Source organism: Monodelphis domestica, chromosome 1 (genome assembly GCF_027887165.1).
Source record: "Monodelphis domestica isolate mMonDom1 chromosome 1, mMonDom1.pri, whole genome shotgun sequence".
Taxonomy (NCBI): Eukaryota; Metazoa; Chordata; class Mammalia; order Didelphimorphia; family Didelphidae; genus Monodelphis; species Monodelphis domestica.
In genome coordinates this window covers 93879045-93898212 of record NC_077227.1, presented here as the reverse complement: position 1 = coordinate 93898212, position 19168 = coordinate 93879045, and the positions used below count along the sequence as shown (strand labels likewise).

General features: G+C 36.6%; 1 protein-coding gene across 2 annotated transcripts in view; it reads right to left on the bottom strand.

The window, feature by feature from the left end:
- The window catches only part of RGS10 (regulator of G protein signaling 10), a 112701-nt gene that overhangs the window by 55276 nt on the left and 38257 nt on the right, over positions 1–19168 (bottom strand). For both annotated transcript variants that reach the window (XM_056803501.1, XM_007478915.3), the window contains exon 4: positions 11862–12005. In XM_056803501.1, coding sequence (XP_056659479.1) covers positions 11862–12005 — 144 coding nt within the window. The remainder of the gene's footprint in view (positions 1–11861; positions 12006–19168) is intronic.

Here is a 19168-nt window from a genome sequence, read left to right as displayed (position 1 = left end):
AAGCACATGAAAAAGTGTTTTACATCTCTTATAATCAGAGAGATGCAAATCAAAACAACTCTGAGGTATCACCTCACACCTAGCAGATTAGCTAACATGCCAGCAAAGGAAAGTAATGAATGTTAGTGGGGGGGTGGCAAAATTGGGACATTAATTCTTTGCCGATGAAGTTGTGAATTGATCCAACCAATCTGGAGGGCAATTTGGAACTATGCCCAAAGGGTGCTAAAAGACTGTCTGCCCTCTGATCCAGCCATAGCACTGTTGGGTTTGTACCCCAAAGAGATAATAAGGAAAAAGACTTGTACAAAAATATTCATAGCTGTGCTCTTTGTGGTGGCCAAAAATTGGAAAATGAGGGGATGCCCTTCAATTGGGGAATGGCTGAACAAATTGTGGTATATGTTGGTGATGGAATACTATTGTGCTCAAGGGAATGATAAACTAGAGGGATTCCATGGGAACTGGAACGACCTCCAGGAATTGATGCAGAGCGAAAGGAGCAGAATCAGGAGAACATTGTACCCAGAGACTGATACACTGTGGTATAATCGAATGTAATGGACTTCTCTACTAGTAGAAATGCAGTGATCCAGAACTATTCAGAGGGACATATGAGAAAGAACACTATCCACATCCAGAGGAAGAACTGTGTGTGGGGGGGAAAACACAGAAGAAAAACAACTGCTTGATCACATGGGTCGGGGCTATGGCAGGGAAAGTAGACTCTAAAAGATGACCCAAGTGCAAATATTAATAATAAGGAAATGGATCTTGATTGATGGCACATGTTAAACCCAGTGGAATTGCACCTCAGATATGAGAAGGGGGATGGAGGGAGGGGAGGGAAGGAACATAAGTCTTGTAATCATGGAAAATTATTCTAAATCATATAATTAAATAAAATTTAAAAAAAATAAAGTTTGCAGAGGAAAAACTGAGGTTCTGTCTATTCCTTGGGAAAATTATATGCATATGTCAGGCTCTAGAAAAGGGTGTATACAAGGAAATCATCAGCTACAAGCATTTTTCAAAGTGGTAACCCTGGCAAAAATCTCCTCATTCCAGAGGAAATAGTGATAGCGTTACTTAAGGTACAAAAAGTACTGGCAGGAAAGGGGCAGAATTGGTGTTGAGTTGCTAGTTGGGCCAGATCATTTTAAAAAAATTAAGTCTTTCACTTTAAACCCTTCACACCCATGTCACCATGAAGCTATTTCATTTTAAAAGTCCATCCAGATCCTTAGTAACAGACACACTTGGGGAACACACTCTCAGCTTCCTCCCACCACCTACAATTTTCTTAAGTACATGTCTATCAGTAATAGTCACTTATTAGGATGTCTCTCTCCAAAAAAGTCATGAAATCCTCTTCCAGTGGAAGTTATTTGTAGCCCCTCAGATCCCTGTCAATCACATATTCTAGGCAGAAACATGCTCAAGCATGCTGACCCAAGAACAGATGGCAGTGTGCACTGATTCTAACATTTTCTTTTCCAAAGAAAACTATTCGTTAGACTGCCTGTGACTAATTGGGCTCAAATTATAAACTGAACTTTCAAATTTTCCATTAGTAAGTAGGAGAAATGAACCAGCCTGTAGGGAGAAATAATTGACCTGGCTCTCTTAATGCCAAACAATAATTAACAGGGTTGATAGAAATTTGATGGAAGTATTTGCTGCATGAATACCTGCAATAACAATAATAATTATTATTATTAGCATTTATATAGTACTTTAAGGTTTGCAAAGTACTTTATTAGGAATTCCCTTTTAAATGTCTTTAAATAAATAATTCAGAAGAAACTTCACTATAGGTTAGAAAGAGAAGTGAATGTTTAAAATATCACAGAAATGTATGCACTGATATAATTATTGTTTTTGTAGAGCAAATTTAGAAATATCTTAATCAAATTCACTTAGACTTATTGTTTCTACATTAACTGGAAAATATATATATATATGTTTTTAAAAACTAAAGTCAACTGAGTGCTCAAAATAAAATTAAATAAAAACAAATTCACTAAGTCTTTGAAAGTGCATAAACATTATTTCTGCATTTTAAAGTGAAGAAATTGAGGAATACAAATGGGAATAATTTTTTAGAAACTCGTATCTTAAGGCAGAAGGTCAGTAGGGGCCAGGAAATTGAAGTTAAGTGACTTGCTAGTATCACATAGCTAGGAAGAATCTCAGGCCAGAACCCAGGCCCTCTCAATTCCAAGCCTGGTTCTCTATTCACTGTACTACCTACAAGTCCTGAGGTCAATCATAGGAACCATGCCAGAATTATGCTTAGAAGGCTAGTCAAATGGGGACTGACTTCTATCTTCCTATCATATAACAAAGATCAGGAGTTTCTGCCTAAAGGATATAGAAGGGAAAAAACAAAGATATGATTCCAAAAAAAGTGTGGTTATCACGATTTATCTGGGGAAAAGGATAATAATGGGCCACAAGTGAGCCTGTGCCTCCCAACATTTCATTTCATATTACTCTACTTTTCACAGTCCCCAACTCCCAGATATAATGGTCTACCTACCGTTTAGCCTTCTATTTCTGGTTTTAGTGCCTTTGACTTGTCCACTTTCATCTCTTAATTCTTAACTTCCTTTTAAGTTCCACTCAAGAGCTGTGAACTGATCCCATCATTCTGGAGGGCAATTTGGAACTATGCCCAAAGGGCTATAAAACTGTGCATATCCTTTGAGTCCCTAATACCACCCCTCAGTTTGTATCCCAAAGAGATAATAAAAAACGGGAAAGGACCTACTTGTACAAAAATATTTATAGTGACTCTTTTTGTAGTAGCAAAGAATTTTAAATTGAGGGGATGTTCATCAATTGGGTAATGGCTGAACAAATTGTGGTACATGTTGGTGATGGAATACTATTGTGCTATAAGATACGTCGAGCAGGATGATTTCAGAAAAAGCTGTGAAGATTTGCAGGAATTAATGCAAAGTGAAATAAGCAAAATTGGTCATGTACAGAGTGTACAGTAACAGCAATATTTTTAGATAATCTTCTATAAAAATTTGGCCACTCTCAACAATGCAATGATCTGGGACAATCCTGAAAGACATGAAGGGGAATGCTATCCACCTCCAGAGAAAGAACTGTTGGAGTCCTCTTTCACATCAGTGTATTTATAATTTAATTTGGGGGTTCTTGTTATGCACAAGAGTTTGCTCTTACAACAATGTCCAATATGGAAGTGTGTTTTTCATGACAATAAAAATTAAATTTATTGATTTTTTTTAAATTAAGTTCCACTCAAATGCCACCTCCTAGCAAAAGCTTTTCTTGATTTCCCCTGTCTGTGCTTTCACCTCCTCAAATTATCTTGCATTTACTTATCTGCTCTCATGTTGTATCTCAGAGTAGAATGTGAACTCCTTGGGATTGTTCCTCTTTTTCTTTCCCTTTGTCTCTCTAATGACTTGCAGGTTAGCATATTTTAAATTAATGTTGAATTCAATTGAATCTCTAGTCCCATAAGATGTGCTAGCAAAGCCCATTTTAGCCGAGATAGACACTGGTTGAAAAGACAGGTGAGGTCATGAAAACTGCTGATTGCCGACTCATAAAGCCCATTTATCTTTCTAATAATAATGATGGATGATGCTGATTATGAGGAGGTAGATTAATCAGAATTTAGTATCCAGGAAGAAATGAGAAATAAAGGTTTCCTTTTTTTAAAGGTGCCATCCTTACTATACAAAGATAATCCAACCAAATACTAAAAGATTTTTTTTTTCAGTAAAAGGGATATGTTTGCACTAAGATAGTCTCCTGAACTGAACAAAGACACATTTGCAATTCAGCTGGCCAGAGTCAGAGCAGAAAAAAGAGAAAAGAAAACTGGGCCATGTAGAAATCAAACCCAGGATCTCAGGCTCACTAACATCACTTTATAACCAACTGAGCTAAACAGACTGTATAATGTGTATGAGTCATTGAACTGACCATTGAAATAAAAGATTCTTTAAGATGAATAAAATACTAATTGGTTTTTTAGGAGCTGATAAAAATGAAACAAAGAAATACGTTATAATCATTAGATTTGGAGGAAATGTGTTCAAATTCTAACTTTGCTACTATCTGTCTATTCTTGGCAAGTCACTTAGCTTTTCTTGTTCTCAATTTGCTCCTGTATAAAATGAGGGAGTTAGACTAATTGCTACAGTCCCTAGAAATTCTAAATCTATGATCTTATATATCCCCTCTAAGATATATACCTTATCATTCAAATGTGACTAGAGAACATGCAAAGGGTAACTAGAACAATAAAGGGCCTTGAGATTATGCCATATGAGGATGCCCTAAAGGACATTTTGAATTGAGGCTACTGAGTCCTTAGGAGAGCCATGTCAGTTGTCAGCAAGTGTCCATTTGGAAAAGAGATTAAATTTATTCTGGCTTGTCAATAAAAGCTGCAAAGAAGAAAATTTATGCTTGAAAAATGGGAGGGGAAACTGCTTAATAATTAGAGCTATCCCAGGAATAGATTAGTTCTGGAAGTAATGGATTTACCCTCACCAGAAGTCTTTAAAAAAATATTGGTTGACCACTTGTGAGCTATGTTGTAGAGAGAGTTGTTATTCAGTTATGTATTAGACTAAATGCCTTCTGAGGATCCAATTCCAAGCTTGGGGAATTATAAGCATCAATTATTATATGATTCTGTAATATAATAATATATTCTGTAATATATCAATGCTTTCAGGGAATATTGAACTATGTAGGATTATTGATCACTATGCAAGCTAACTGGCAGGGCATTTAGCCCTGGGGCAGCCTGGGAAGCAAAGTGGATAGAGTACTTGGACTGGAATCATATCTGGCTTCCAATATTTACCAGTTTCTTGACCTTGGGCAAGTCACTTAACCTGTTTGCCTCAGTTTCCTCATCTGTAAAATGAGCTGGAGAAGGAAATGGCAAACACTTCAGTGTCTTTGTGTGGAAAATTCCAAAAGTAGTTAAAAAGAGCTGAACATGACTGAAAATGACTGAACAACAACAAAAGCTGAATGACTTCATATGGCTATGAGTTATGCATTCATATATCTGCTTTTCATCATTTTCCTGTCTCTGCCATTACAATAAACTATCAATTGTTGTCAGCTATCACATATTATTATTGTCAATACTCAGTTTGATTCAAGAAACATTTAAGTACCTACTGACTAGAGGAGGATTAAACAAATTGAGGAATTGGGCAAGTTCTAGTATTTGAGAGGTTATCAATATGTACAAAAGGGACCTTAAAAGTGATTCAGTCCCAAAGACACAACTCCTCGAGTATACAGAAACAGTGGAACTTTAGACTGAGAGCCAGGGAAACTATTTGAATCATCCTTATTAGCAATGTGACCCAACATAATTTACTTAGCCTCTCTCAGTCTCAGTTCCTTCATATGTAAGATGAGGATAACTGGACCCGTGGCACCTCTCACAGAGTTGTTGCGATCAAAATAATAATGTTTATAAAATGCTTTTAAACACTAAAGGGCTATATAAATGGCAGTTACTGCTAGTATTACAAGCAAAGGAAGGAAAATAATATGAACTTATGTCTGTAAGAGTCAAACTGAGGAGGGTCTTAAATGCTAGACTGAAAACTTTGCATATGTACAGTAAAAAGGATGCTGAATCTGGAATAAGAGGCTTGGGTTCAAATTTTCACTCTTCCACTTACTGCTTGTGTGACCTTGGGCAAGTGGTCCAATTTCTCTGGCCCCAATATCTTCATCTGCCTGAAGAAGCTAAAGTGGATAACTCTGAAGGTCCCTTTCATACATACTGATTGATATCCTTTCAAATGCTCTAACTTCCCAGTTCCTCAAATTACTCAATTTCCATCCCCTTCTCCACTCTCAGAAATGGCCACATACTTGATCTTGAAATTGCCCACAAGCATTTCACTTCCCAGTTCATGTCTTTTTTGGATCACAATCTTTTCCGTTGATTTTTTTCCTATGCCTTATGACCCCGATTCTGTTCTTCATGTTCACTATGACCTCTACTTAGTTTCATTTTTTCACAAGCCAGTGCCTCTGTGTAGGTTATATTGTTCCTTCCTTCTCTCAACCCCTGGTGAACCTTCTCTCACCCCTGGGTGAACCAACTCAACTCTATATTATCCCTAACTTCAAATTCCCTGTTCTGGTGGCATATCATTGAGCATGTGTTGCTAAACTCCAACCGGGAATTATTCCCATCATCCACCTGCTTGACTCTAATTCATGTGCTGGACAAAATCATAAAATTATGCTGACTGGGGCCATTACAAATTTGTTATCTAATCTCAACTGCACCTTCACTGAAGCAAGGCAAATAATCTATCATCCCTAATTGATTTCATGAGCCCATTCTCCATAGCAGCTGTTGCAAATCTTCTCATCTCTCCTCAAGCTTCTCTTAGCACACATTCCTCCTAACCTTCCAGCTGAGAATCTTGCTTCATACTTCACAAAGACTACCTCCTCTCTACCTCCTAATCTCACATCATTCTGACATTTTCCACTACTCTCTTCTCTCTGGTCTTAGATCCCATTCCCCCTCAATTTCTCCAGAAAATTTCTACCACTTTCCTTTGTACTCTATGTCTCCTAATAAACTGGATCCTTCCCTGCTGCTTACAAATACATCCATGTCTCCCTACCATGGAGAAAAAAACTCACCTGATCAACCATCTCTGCTGATTATAATCCTATATCTCTCTTCCCCTTCAAGCTAAACTCCTTTAGGAAGCCATCTACATTGTCTGCTTTCTCTTTTACTTTCCTCTTAACCCTCTGCAATCTGGTTTCTGTCCTTTGAATTCAAATGAAACATCTCTTTCAAAGTTTCCTGTGATCTCTTAATTGTTAAATATACCCACCTTTTTCTCAATTCTTATCCTTCTTAACCTCTCTACAGCTTCGGACAATGGAATTCTTCCTCCTCCTCCTGGTTACTCTCTCCTCTCTAGGATTTTGTGACATTGCTCTCTCTTGGATCTCCTCCAAACTTTCTAATTGGTCTTTCTCTTTTATTGGGTCACATCATGTCCACTAACCATGACCATCATCCAGGGTTCTGTCCTGGATTCTCTTCTTTACTCTTTATTATCTCACTTGGTAATCTCCTTGGCTCCCACGGGTTTAATTTTCATCTTTATGTAGACAATTCCCATATCTAAACATCCAGCCTTTGCCAATCTCTCCTGGGCTAAAGTAAATGCAACTCCACTTGCCCCCTTGGACCTCTCAAACTGGATGTCCTGTAAGCATTTCAAACTGTACCTATACAAAACAGTTCTCAGTACTTTTCCCTCCTCTCTCTCCAAACTATGCTATTATTGTTGAGGACATCACCATCCTTCTAGTCACCTAGGATCACAAAAGTGGTATCTACCTCAACACTCTAACTCATCCCTTATATCCAATCTGCATCAAATGTTGTCGTTTTTACCTTCATAAAATCTCTTATTTATGTCCCTAAATTCTCCACTCACATAGCCATTACCCAGGTACAACTTTCAGCACCTCTCACTTGGACTACTGAACAGCCTTTGTCTCCCTGCTTCAAATCTTTTCCCTACTCCGGTGAATCCTCCATGCAAGCTTCTAAAGACACTTTCTTAAAGCCCAGGTCTGACTGTCACCACCACCAGCAATTTTCCCACAGTACCCACTCAATGAACTCCAGTGGCTCTCTATTATGGATTGGATCAAATATGAAATCTGCTTGAACATAAAGCCCTTCACAACCTGACTCCAGCCTACCTTTCCAATCTACTGACACTTTATTCCTCTCCACTCTGTGATTCAGCTACACTGCCTTGCTGTTTATGGAACATGATGCCATTTCCAGGCTTTTTCACTGGCTATCCTTCAGGACCATAACGCTTCCTCCCTCCTCCCCTCTAACTTCTGACCTTCTTCATGATTTAGTTCAAAACTCATCTTCTCCAAGAAGCCTTTTCCAGTTCCACAACACTGAGCTCACATCCAACCCTACCAAGTGCTGGTGTCTTTCCTCTGACATCACTTTCCATCTTCATTGTACACATCTTGCATGTATATAGATATTTTCATGTTATTTCCCCTATCCAAGCTGGGACCATGTTTTTGCTTTTGTATGCCCATAGTGTAGCAGAGTACCCAGCACATAGTAAGCATTAATTAACTCATTAATATTTTAGTTAATTATTATTAATAAGCATTAATAAATGCTTCTTGACTGACACTATCCTATGCTAACTAACCCCCAGATGGCTATGAATTTGGATTCTTCTGCCTGCTTTTTATAATTTGAAGAAATGTATATGTATTAAATATGTATGTTTTGTTGTTCTGTTGTTTCAGTCATGTCTATTGTGTATATCTCTTTATGACCCCATTTGGGGTATTCTTGACACAGATACTGGAATGGTTTGCCATTCCCTTCTCTAGTTCATTTTATAGTTGAGTAACCTTAGGCAAATAGGGTTAAGTGACCTATCCAGGATCACACAGCTAGTATGTAACTGAGGCAAGATTTGAACTCACAGAAATGAGTCTTTCTGTTCTATCCACTGAGCATCTAGCTGCCCAAATATGTGTGTGTGTGTGTATGTATTTATACATATATATATTCATTTCTTATATAAGTACAGGGTGAGGAAGCAGAAGCAAGCAATTTAGATGATTCTACATTCTGTCTTAATAAGTCCAACACTCAATATAGTTTGCTTCTCCTAATCAAATAGGGGCAAAGAAACTATTCAACTACATTTGTTAAAATTATGTTTTAAAAAGAGCAAACACAGATAAACCTGGAAAGAACTACATGAACTGATGAAAAGTAAAGTGAGCAGAACCAGAACACTGTATATAGTAACAACAATATTGTATGATGAACAATTGTGAATGATTTAGCTATTGTTATATATACAGTGATCCAAGACAATCCCAAGGAGTCAGGATGAAACATGCTCAGAAAGAACTAATAGAATTTGAATGCAGACCAAAATATATTATAATTCACTTTCTTCATTTTTTTTTGTTTTGTTTGAATTCTCTTCTACAAAATGACTAATATGGAAAAATATTTTACATTATGGCACATGTAAAATCTATATTAGATTGCTTGCTTTCTTATGGAGGAAGACAGAATTTGGCTCAATTTTTTTAAAAGGTTAAAAATTTTTTACATGTAATTAAGGAAAAAAATTATTAAAATTAATTTTAAAAATAGTCACTGAATGATAATTTAAATGATGTTTGAATGAACTTTGTGATACCTATTTTAGCCACTTGAAGGTCTTTTTTTTCTAGGTTCTTAGCTGTGTTCTAGATAGTTGAGGTTGTCAGATAAGTAGATAAAGGGCTAAAGATCATCTAAATTTTCCCTGATGAGTATGTTCTGGGAGAACTAGAAGTGCAGAACAATCTATTCTGGTGGCTGTAACACAAAGCCAAGAGGCCCCATGCAAAGCCAAATTTGCTGAGACTTGATTTTATTTTAAACTACATGAAGCCCATCAGTTCCAAACATGCCCCTGCTTAGTTTCTCTCTCTTTTACTTATGAAAACAGGACTTGTGTAGGAGGCCCTTTGGGAAAGAAAGAGAACTACAGACCATTCTGAAAGTGTATTTTGGTGCTTGCCAACAAAACTTCTCCAGAGCCAGAATTTTAGAGAAGTGAAATGGGAACCTAAAGTATCTTTGGAATATTTGTTTTTGAATGAGTTTTGATTCTAAAGAGGGCACTTTCATTCATATATCCCTTAGGAAACATTAAACTTTTCCATCTCCTCAAACAAGAGGTTTCAACAAAGGAACCAAGAAGTTGCTTATTTTTGGTCACTTAAAATTTCCTCTTTTGCCACCTGTATTCCACACTGCTTCATGTGGCTCAATCCCATAGCGTGGGATTAAACAAAACCATCTGCTTCTTTCCTTGTGCCAATATTATTCTGATTATTTCAGTCTCAGTTTTGATGCCTTTTTGTATAGGCATCTAGAAAGTATCCTTATCCTTCAAAGTCTGCTAGTCAGTCAACTGTCTAGAAACATGAAATCAGATTTTCACAAGCCATGACATTCTCATCATTCTTTGGAATGACAGAAAATAAATACATGGAGGCACCTAGGTAGCACAGTGGATAGACATCCAGGCCTGGAGTCAAGAGGACCAGGATTTAAATCTGGCCTCAGATATTTCCTACCTGTGTGACCCTGAGCAAGTCACTTAACCCCAGATGCCTAACCCTTGCTGTTCTGTATTAGAGTTGTTACTAAGATAGAAAGTAAAGGTTAAAAAAATAATTGCACTCTTTCTTATGATAAACACAATAAGGAAAAATACAAAGTCCTGCCCTTAGGTTAAAAAAAATCAGCTTTATAAGTATAGGAAAGAAGATGGGGCTAGATAATAGCATAGGTGAAAAAGATTGAAGATTTTTCATAGACTTCAAGCTCAAAATGTGAATCACCCAAGTAACCCAGTTGCCAATATAGTCTAAAGAAAATATGGTGTCCAGAAAAAAAAGAGATGCTTGTTTTATCAATATTATGATAACTGATACCTATAAATTTAGTCTGCTTTTTATAATTTGAAGAAATGCATATGTATTAAATATGTATAAATATGTAAATTTAGTCTAAAATTTGGAAGTATAATTACCTCATTTATCATATGTAAAATAGGGAATAATTTATTGAAAATAATTATGTTTTTTTTTCTCAGAATACTGAAATAAGAAACATTATGTAGTGAAAAGAACACTGAACCCAGGTGAAGAGACCTGGGTTTGAATCTTGACTCTGATACATATTAGCTATGTGACCAGAATCTTCTCATTTATAAACTTTAACTTTAAAAATATTTGCACTTCCCACTACATATGGTTATTGCAAGGAAAGTAAGTCATATCAATTTGTATATTATAGTTTTAAGTTTAAAAGCTTTAAATTATCCCAAGACTTTTGGAACACCATATATACATGCATGCATATTGTATACTTACATGTATGTGTATTACAGGCATGTAACTTCAATACTGAAGATCTGAACTCAAATTCTCGCTCTTCCTCTTACTATCCAACTGGCCTTGGGTAACATTTAACCTTTCTAGGCCTCAGTTTCTTTATCCATAAAATGAAAGTGTTGGGTGAGTGGTCCTTTCCCACTTGAAATATGCAATCCTATGATTCTCAATCAATGCAAAAACATAACTGTTCTGCAACTTGGGGTGCAAAATATAACATATGTTTTCTGGATGTGACCAGTGCAAGAATTTGCTTTGCTTGAATAGAATTTGTCACAAGGGTTTATTCTCCCCTTCCAGGTAGAAGAGAGAGGGGGTAGGGGAAGATAGAAGAAAGAGAAAATAGATATTTAGGGTTTTGAAAAGTTTTCTTGATGTATTTTGTTTTTATATTATAAATATTAAATGATTACTCCCAATTCCTGATAGATAGCTTATGACAAAACAAAATGGTTAAGTAAAACTAATAATACAGTGACATCATCTGAAAGTATATGCAATATTTCATATCTTAGCAATCTCTCCCAGCTTCTTAATTTTAAAAAGATTACAAAAATCTTTTCTCTCCCTTTCATCCTCATGCCATTGGAGAAAAAAAAAGAGAAGAGAAGAAAAATAAATTCCTTGTAAAAAATATGCATTGTCAAAGAAAGTAAATTCTCTCAATGATTCTATAAATGTGGGTATATATGTGTGTGTCTCACTCTGAATCCTAAAATTGTCACATCTCGGAAATATATGTTCATCATTAGTCCTCTAGAATCATGAAAGGCAATTATATATCTTTAATAATTTTTTTAATTGTAAGGATTGGTTGAAAAACAAAGGAGCCCAGTTACCTGGTCCTGCAGCTTCTGAAACATCAAAGGATGAGGCTCCTCTAGGATCTTCTCATTTAGGCGAGACTGTCCCTCCACATTAACTTGTGATGAGGCTTTACTGGAGAGGAAAGTCATGTAAATTTCTTTTGCCTTTTCTTGCATCTACAAGAAAGCAAAATAAAGATTCATTTATTATTATCTGCCTACGTAGCTCTTTCCACAGCCCTTCTAGGTTTGTCAACAGCTACTAATGCTGTACATGTGGAGACCAGAAGGAGCAGCCACGTGAAAGAAAATAAATATCTTCCCTTGCTTTCCTATATAATCTATACTTGTCACAGCAACTTTTAACCCTTTTTTCTTTCTAAATGACAGCTAAAAAGTGGGTGTCATTATCTTGGCTTCCCCATTGAACACCCTTAATGAAACTTCCCCCTAAAAAAAGTGTAGATGAGAATAGAAGCAATACTTCTAACAAACATAAGGTTTCAGGAGTAAGATACTTTTCAAATGAAGCAATGAAACATCATGGTATGATAATCAATGAGGTAACCTACTGGAAAACCCTACATCATTCAAAAATGACAATTCAAGAAATATTTATTATTGACTACAATCTAGAGGGCACAGGTGCTACATGCTAAGGACACCAATGTAAAATGGCAAACAGACACAGCTGTTAGCCTCTGATGTTCATTCCTTACATGTCATATTCTGATGGTTGAATATGTTACCAGGGCCAAGGGTTTTTTTTCAGGCCATATTATAGAATAAATTAAACAATGAAAAATACAGCATACTTTTCAATGAAAAGCCAAGAACAGTCCTGCTGTGAAGGCTGTAGAACCAAATGAGCACCCTGCTATGAAGGACTTTCTCATCCAAAGATTAAACAAGTATATTTTAAAACTGAAGTTATGGATGAATGATTTACACACATAAAACACTTTGCAAACTTTAAATTACTGCATAAATGTCAGCTATTATTATTGCTAAAACTCAGAGTAACTTCAATGAACAAATTACTAAATCCATTTAGTTTTTAAAAACCACAGAGCTCTGATTGTTGCTGGCGGATCATAAAACCTTTCTTTCATCCTATATGATTCTTTCCAAAATTCCTCCTTAGATGATCAGCCAACTAAGCAAAAAAATGAAAATGAAAACAGAGGGGGAAGAGTAGTATAGTTATTCATAGAAATTCTCATATTATCAATTTGGAAGGCACCATAGAGACCATCTAGCTCAAGCTTTCTTTGTACAGATAAGAAAAGAAACTATGCCACACTGTTTGAGAGAAAGGGAGACTTCAGGGGTTTGTTTTTTGAATAGCACTTTGACTTTGAACAAAATACAAATTTTTGTGTCAGGAGTAAAGTCAATGAATTGTTATTTGGGGTGAAAGGCTATAATGGTTGCCAGAATCTGACAGGTAGCCAGTCTCATAGACTCCTGATTCTCAACATATTTCTGTCATGCTGGTCTTAAGAAATTTCATCATGCTCTCACACTTACAAAGTTTTAATATCTTTCACCTTGGGGAAGCTGACTGAAAACTACTACCTTCCACCTGGGATGACTTAGACTTCAGATTGCCTAGAAGAGAGTTTGGAATGTGGTTCTTGAAATTCCTCCACTGGGGGACCCACTCCAATCAAAGATAATAACAAGAGAAAAGATCACATAATGAGAACTGAAAGGGACCTTGGAAGTCATGGACATTAAAAGTAGAAGTGGGGGGAGCAGGGAGGCAAAAAGAGAGAGGGATTTCCTAACGATCACATGCATAGTAAATGGAAGAACTGGAATTTGTACTCAAATCCACTGACTCCAGAGCCAACCCTCTTTTCAGTGTCTCATCTAATTTATTGGTGTGCCTACTCACGCTAGAAAAAAGTCAACTTGAGCCTTCTGGTTAAGGTAGAAATGTGTTAGAACTTAGAGGAGACCAGACCTCCCAGAAATATGTCCAGGAATGCCCTAAAAAATGTATCTGAAGAAACAACTATAAAGCAAACTAAAAGAGAAATAGCTTTACGATCTTCTGTCCAGTCTAGGATTTCATAAGATTTCCAGAAACCTGTCAGGTCTCAGTAAGTGGAAAGTACAGTACACTTGTTGCCTAGACCTATAGCAGGAAACAGTGAAATCACTTTCAAATTCAGCTACAGAAGTACCAGGTAAATAGTGACCAGGACATAGCAGGTGACAGGGCCAAGTAGGGCCTACTAACACCATCCGAGATTCTGGGAGGGAGCAGAACTTGACCCAAGCTTACAGTCACAATGCAGAAAATTAAACTGAAGCTATGAATAAATAGAAGGGAGAAAAATGCTCAGCATGATAAATACTATGGATTCAAAGTTACCCAGATTAAAAAAAACCCAGTGAGAAGGTGGGAAAGAGGGAGGAAAATGCTTTATAACTGAAAAAAATTAATTAGATAAGAAATTATGAAAGGGATAATTTCAGAGAAACCTGAGAAGACATATATGAATTAAACAGTGAACTGAGCAGAACCAAAAGAACAACTAATACAATAATATGCTAAAGATGGTAAAGACAGGGTTTAAAGACTTAAGAATTCTGATCAATGCAAAAACTATATTATAACTCAAACCCATTTCCTTATTTTTCACTTTTGTGAAAGACAATCCTTTAATACCAAAACCCTAAATCACATACCCATATAAACAAGTGATAAATCATATGTTTTCTTCTGAATTTCTACTTCCATAGTTCTTTCTCTGGATGTGGATAGCATTCTTTCTCATAAGTCCCTCAAAATTGTCCTGGATTATTGCATTGCTTTTAGTAGCTAAGACAATCACAATTGATCATCCCACAGTGTTACAGTCTCTATGTATAATGTTGTCTTGGTTCTGCTTATTTCACTGTGCATCAGTTCATATAGGTCTTTCCAGTTCTTATTAAACTATATATATATATATATATATATATATTTGTTACAAGACTTTTGTTTTTCTTTTTTCAGAGGAGAGGCAGAAATAAGATAGGGTAGAAATAGGGTTGTCAAAGGAAACAGATAAGATCACTGATGCATTTTTTTAACTCATAGAACATAAGGAAGGAGAGAAGGAAAATAAAGACAAATGAGAACTTTGAAAGTTACATGGATTTGTCATGTACACTAAAGAAAATTAATAATAAAAATAGAATGAATAAAATGAATAATAGAAATTTGCAGTTACACACACAATCCTCTTTTTTAATTGCTCGTCTTATTTAATGTTTGTTAAGTTCAGAATTTAAAAAAGATTCCTTAAAAAGAAAAAAAATCACTTTACCAGAAGTGATACAAAAAGAAATCCTATTTTGGAAGAGATATCAATGAGATGATATCTGTTCTTAAAAAAAAAACAAAGGATATCTCAAGTAAATTATTAATTCATGACAGGAAAAAAGTATAGACAATAACACATTATAAAAATCACTGCTCCCTAAAACTGCAAGATCTTGGAGGGCTAAACTTTTAAAACTGCTGAGATCTTCAGGAACTGTCCCCATCAATAAAACTATATCCATTCTGCCCCTACCTCATCCCTATATACGCACCCACACTACAAGATAACTTTAAAAATCATCTCCCATTTCTAGGGTTCCTTAATACAATAAGGGCTGAATGTTGCTATGTACCAAAGGACTAGCAAATTACATCGAGGGCCATCTTGAGCATCCAGGGCAGATCACACTTTGGGTTCTGTATCCATACTGCATCCTACCACTCTCCTTCCTATCCACTTGGGTGAAATCATGTTATGATGACCACCTAGGAGAGCCTTGAAACTGAAAAGGAGTAAAGGCAATAGAGTAACCTAAATGTGAAGGATATGAATAGAAATAGAAAGCATCAGTCCTACCAATTTAGCTAAATATCAAGGGACTTTAATAGAAGTATTATGGATATGGGTGTGGGGGTGTAAGAGAGAGAGGGGGGGGAGAGAGAGACAGAGAGAGACAGAGAGAGATTGAGAGAGATTGAGAGAGAGAGAGAGAGAGAGAGAGAGAGAGAGAGAGAGAGAGAGAGAGAGAGAGTACACAGTTACCTCAGGATGTCTCCCAAGCCCAGCTGCCATGCCAACATGGTAGCAGTTGGGCCAGAGTACATGGACTAAAGAAACTATACATTCTCTACACTCTAGTTATGCTTTGCCTCCAGCCAATAATTTTTTGCCTTTTTCTCTGTGTGTGTGTGTGTGTGTGTGTGTGTGTGTGTGTGTGTGTGTTTGAGCTGTCCATTTTGGTCAGAATGGTTTCAGTACCATTTCTTATCTTAGCCAGGATAGGAAATGTGACTGAAAGGGGAAACATTGAGACAGTCAACCACAAACAAGTCACGGGAATACTCTATGTTCAAACACAGAACAGTTAACAAAAAAGAAGAACCATGTCTGGCTATTTTTGTCAGTTTTCCAGTGTTTTGTTAACCCTGTTTTAGCTCCTGCAGTGTCTGTAGATAGGATTCCTATTGCACAGCTGTCCCATTCTAGCTTGCTGAGCCTGAGCTCAGAAGGATTTTCAGGATTACCACCAAATCTACCTTCTTGTTTACAGACAAGGAAACTGAGACCCAGGAAAGAGAACCAACTTGTTCTAGATCATACAGGTACTAATAAATACAGCCAGGTTGTACATTTAGTAAATCATTCTATGAGACTTCTTTCAACACTAAATATCTGGGATTCCACCAATATATGGAATAGTACCACAATGTCAGTTGGTAGTTAACTAAAAATCACTTCTCTAGATGTCACATGAATTTCAGAATCCCAGATATCTGAGACCTCAGAGACCCAAGTAATCCAATGTGTAACTGAACAAAGCTGACAAGTGGTCATTCAGCTTTGATTTAAAGATCACCTAGGACAAACCATAAGATCATGGAATTATAGATTTAGCTCTGAAAGAGGCTTTAGAGGCCATCTAATCCAGTCCCTTGATTGAACAGATGAAGAAACTAAGGACCACAGAATGTAAATGACTTGCCCAAGGTCATATGATATCAAAGCCCAATCTTTGACCCAGGCTCTCTGACTCCAAATTTGGTGCTTTTTCCAGGCACAACATCAAACCTGCCACTTCCCAAGATAATACACACCCTTCTGCACTAGTTCTACTAGGGGAAAAGGCAGAGTCAGAAAAAGGACTTTGTTATTGAAGGCTTCCCTTCTTTTTTCTCCAACCACCAGGAAAATACAATTGATAATGATATTATTCCTGGGTTTAATAAATGGCCCTTTATCCCAAGTGCTAAGTGCAATGTCTGATATACAGGGATATAATAAATGTTTACTGATTGATTGATCTTATGGTTGCTAGGAATAACAACACATAATAAAGTTTATAAAGTGCTTTCCTGATAACAAATCTATGGGAGAGATAGATTGTGTATTACTGATATTTTACAGATTAAAAAAAGCTGAGGCTCAGAGATGTGAAATGACTTCGCTAAGGTAACACAACTAGTAAGTGTCAAAGACCAGAGACAGACATAGATCTCTATGAATGGCAAGTCCAGTGATTATTTGACTATATCTTGCTGCCTTTCAGAAGACAAAGGTAAGATGAATTGAGGCAGCTAAAGTGCTGGGCCCAGAGTCAGAAGACTTGAGTCCAAATCCCACCTCAGACACCTGCTGCCTATGTGATCCTTTGTTTGCCTCATTTTCCTCAAATGTAAAATGGAGATAACAATGGCCCCTATCTTACGGATTGTTGGGACATTAAATGAAATATTTATAAAGAGCCTGACCCAAAGTAGGTGCTGCTTAAATGCTTCTCCTCCCAGCCCCTCATTGATACTTCCTATACAACTTAATCATCCTAGAAATTTGATTAGGGTAAAAGAGGTTATAGAACTTGCCTAGGGTCATACAACTAGTACCCAATGGAAGAAGTAGCAGAAAAAGTTCAGTATGAATGGAGGAGCTCACTATTAGGTTGGCTACAAGTTGGATTTTTTTTTGGCCACAGCAACTCTTAAATATCATCTATTAAGGCACTGAGGGGGTGTAATCTGCATTAGTGCAATATCCCTCTCATGATGACATCACAGATGATGGAAATATTAAGTTTCACTATTCTTCCTCCAGAAATGGATGGATTTGAGGGGGCAGCTGGGTAGCTCAGTGGATTGAGAACCAGCCGTAGAGATGGGAGGTCCTAGGTTCAAACCTGGCCTCATACACTTCCCAGCTGTGTGACCTTGGGCAAGTCACTTGACCTCCATTGCCTAGCCCTTACCACTCTTCTGCCTTGGAGCCAATACACAGTATTGACTCCAAGATGGAAGGTAAGGATTTTATAAATAAAAAAAAAGAAATGGATGGATTTGAATCCACCTAAGAGCTGAAAATTGTGTCAATTTTGTAAAGTAAATTGCAATCATTTGGGATGAACAAGCTTATCTCTATATTCATAATGTTTATTGCTATATAGATGAAATAACTGTAACTAATATGTTGCTCTATATTCACATGCTTTTAAAAATCACAAATAAAAGAGAGCAAAGGACCTACTTGTTCAAAAATATTTATGGTAGCTCTTTCTGTGGTGGTAAAGAATTGGAAATTGAGGAGTTGTTGATCAACTGGGGAATGGCTGAATAAATTGTGGTACATGTTAGTGATGGAATATTATTATACTTTAAGAAATGATGAGCAAGATGATTTCAGAAAAAGCTGAAAAGATCTACATGAACTGATAGGGAGCAAAATAAGTAGAACATGAGAACAATGTACACAGTAACAGCAATATTATACGATAATCAACTATGAAAACTTGGCTACTCTCAGTGGTGCAATGATCTGGGATAGTTCTGAAGGACATGGGAGGAAATCTATCCACCTCCCAAGAAAAGAACTGTTGCATTTGGATGGACATGGATCAAAGCATAATATCAGATCAGTTATTTTTAATTTGGAGATTTGGGTTTTGTATGAGTTTGCTCTTACAACAGTGACCAATATGGAAGTGTGTTTTGCAGGATAATATATGTATGGCCAGATCAAATTGCTTATCATCACCCAGAGTGGGGAGGGAAGGGAGAGAGGGAGACAGTTTGGATCTTATAAGTTTGGAAAATATATGTTGAAACTTATTATTACATGTAATTGGGAAAATAAAATATCTTCGAATTTTAAAGAAAATCACAAAATCTTAGAGCTGAAAGGAAACTCCCAGATGTGGTCTGACATATTCAACTGAAAGAGGAGGAACATGGGGGTCAGAAAAAAGAGGTGACAGTAATTTGTAGAAGTATGATTTGAACTTCATGTTTCTTGACTCCTACTCTATATCTTCTA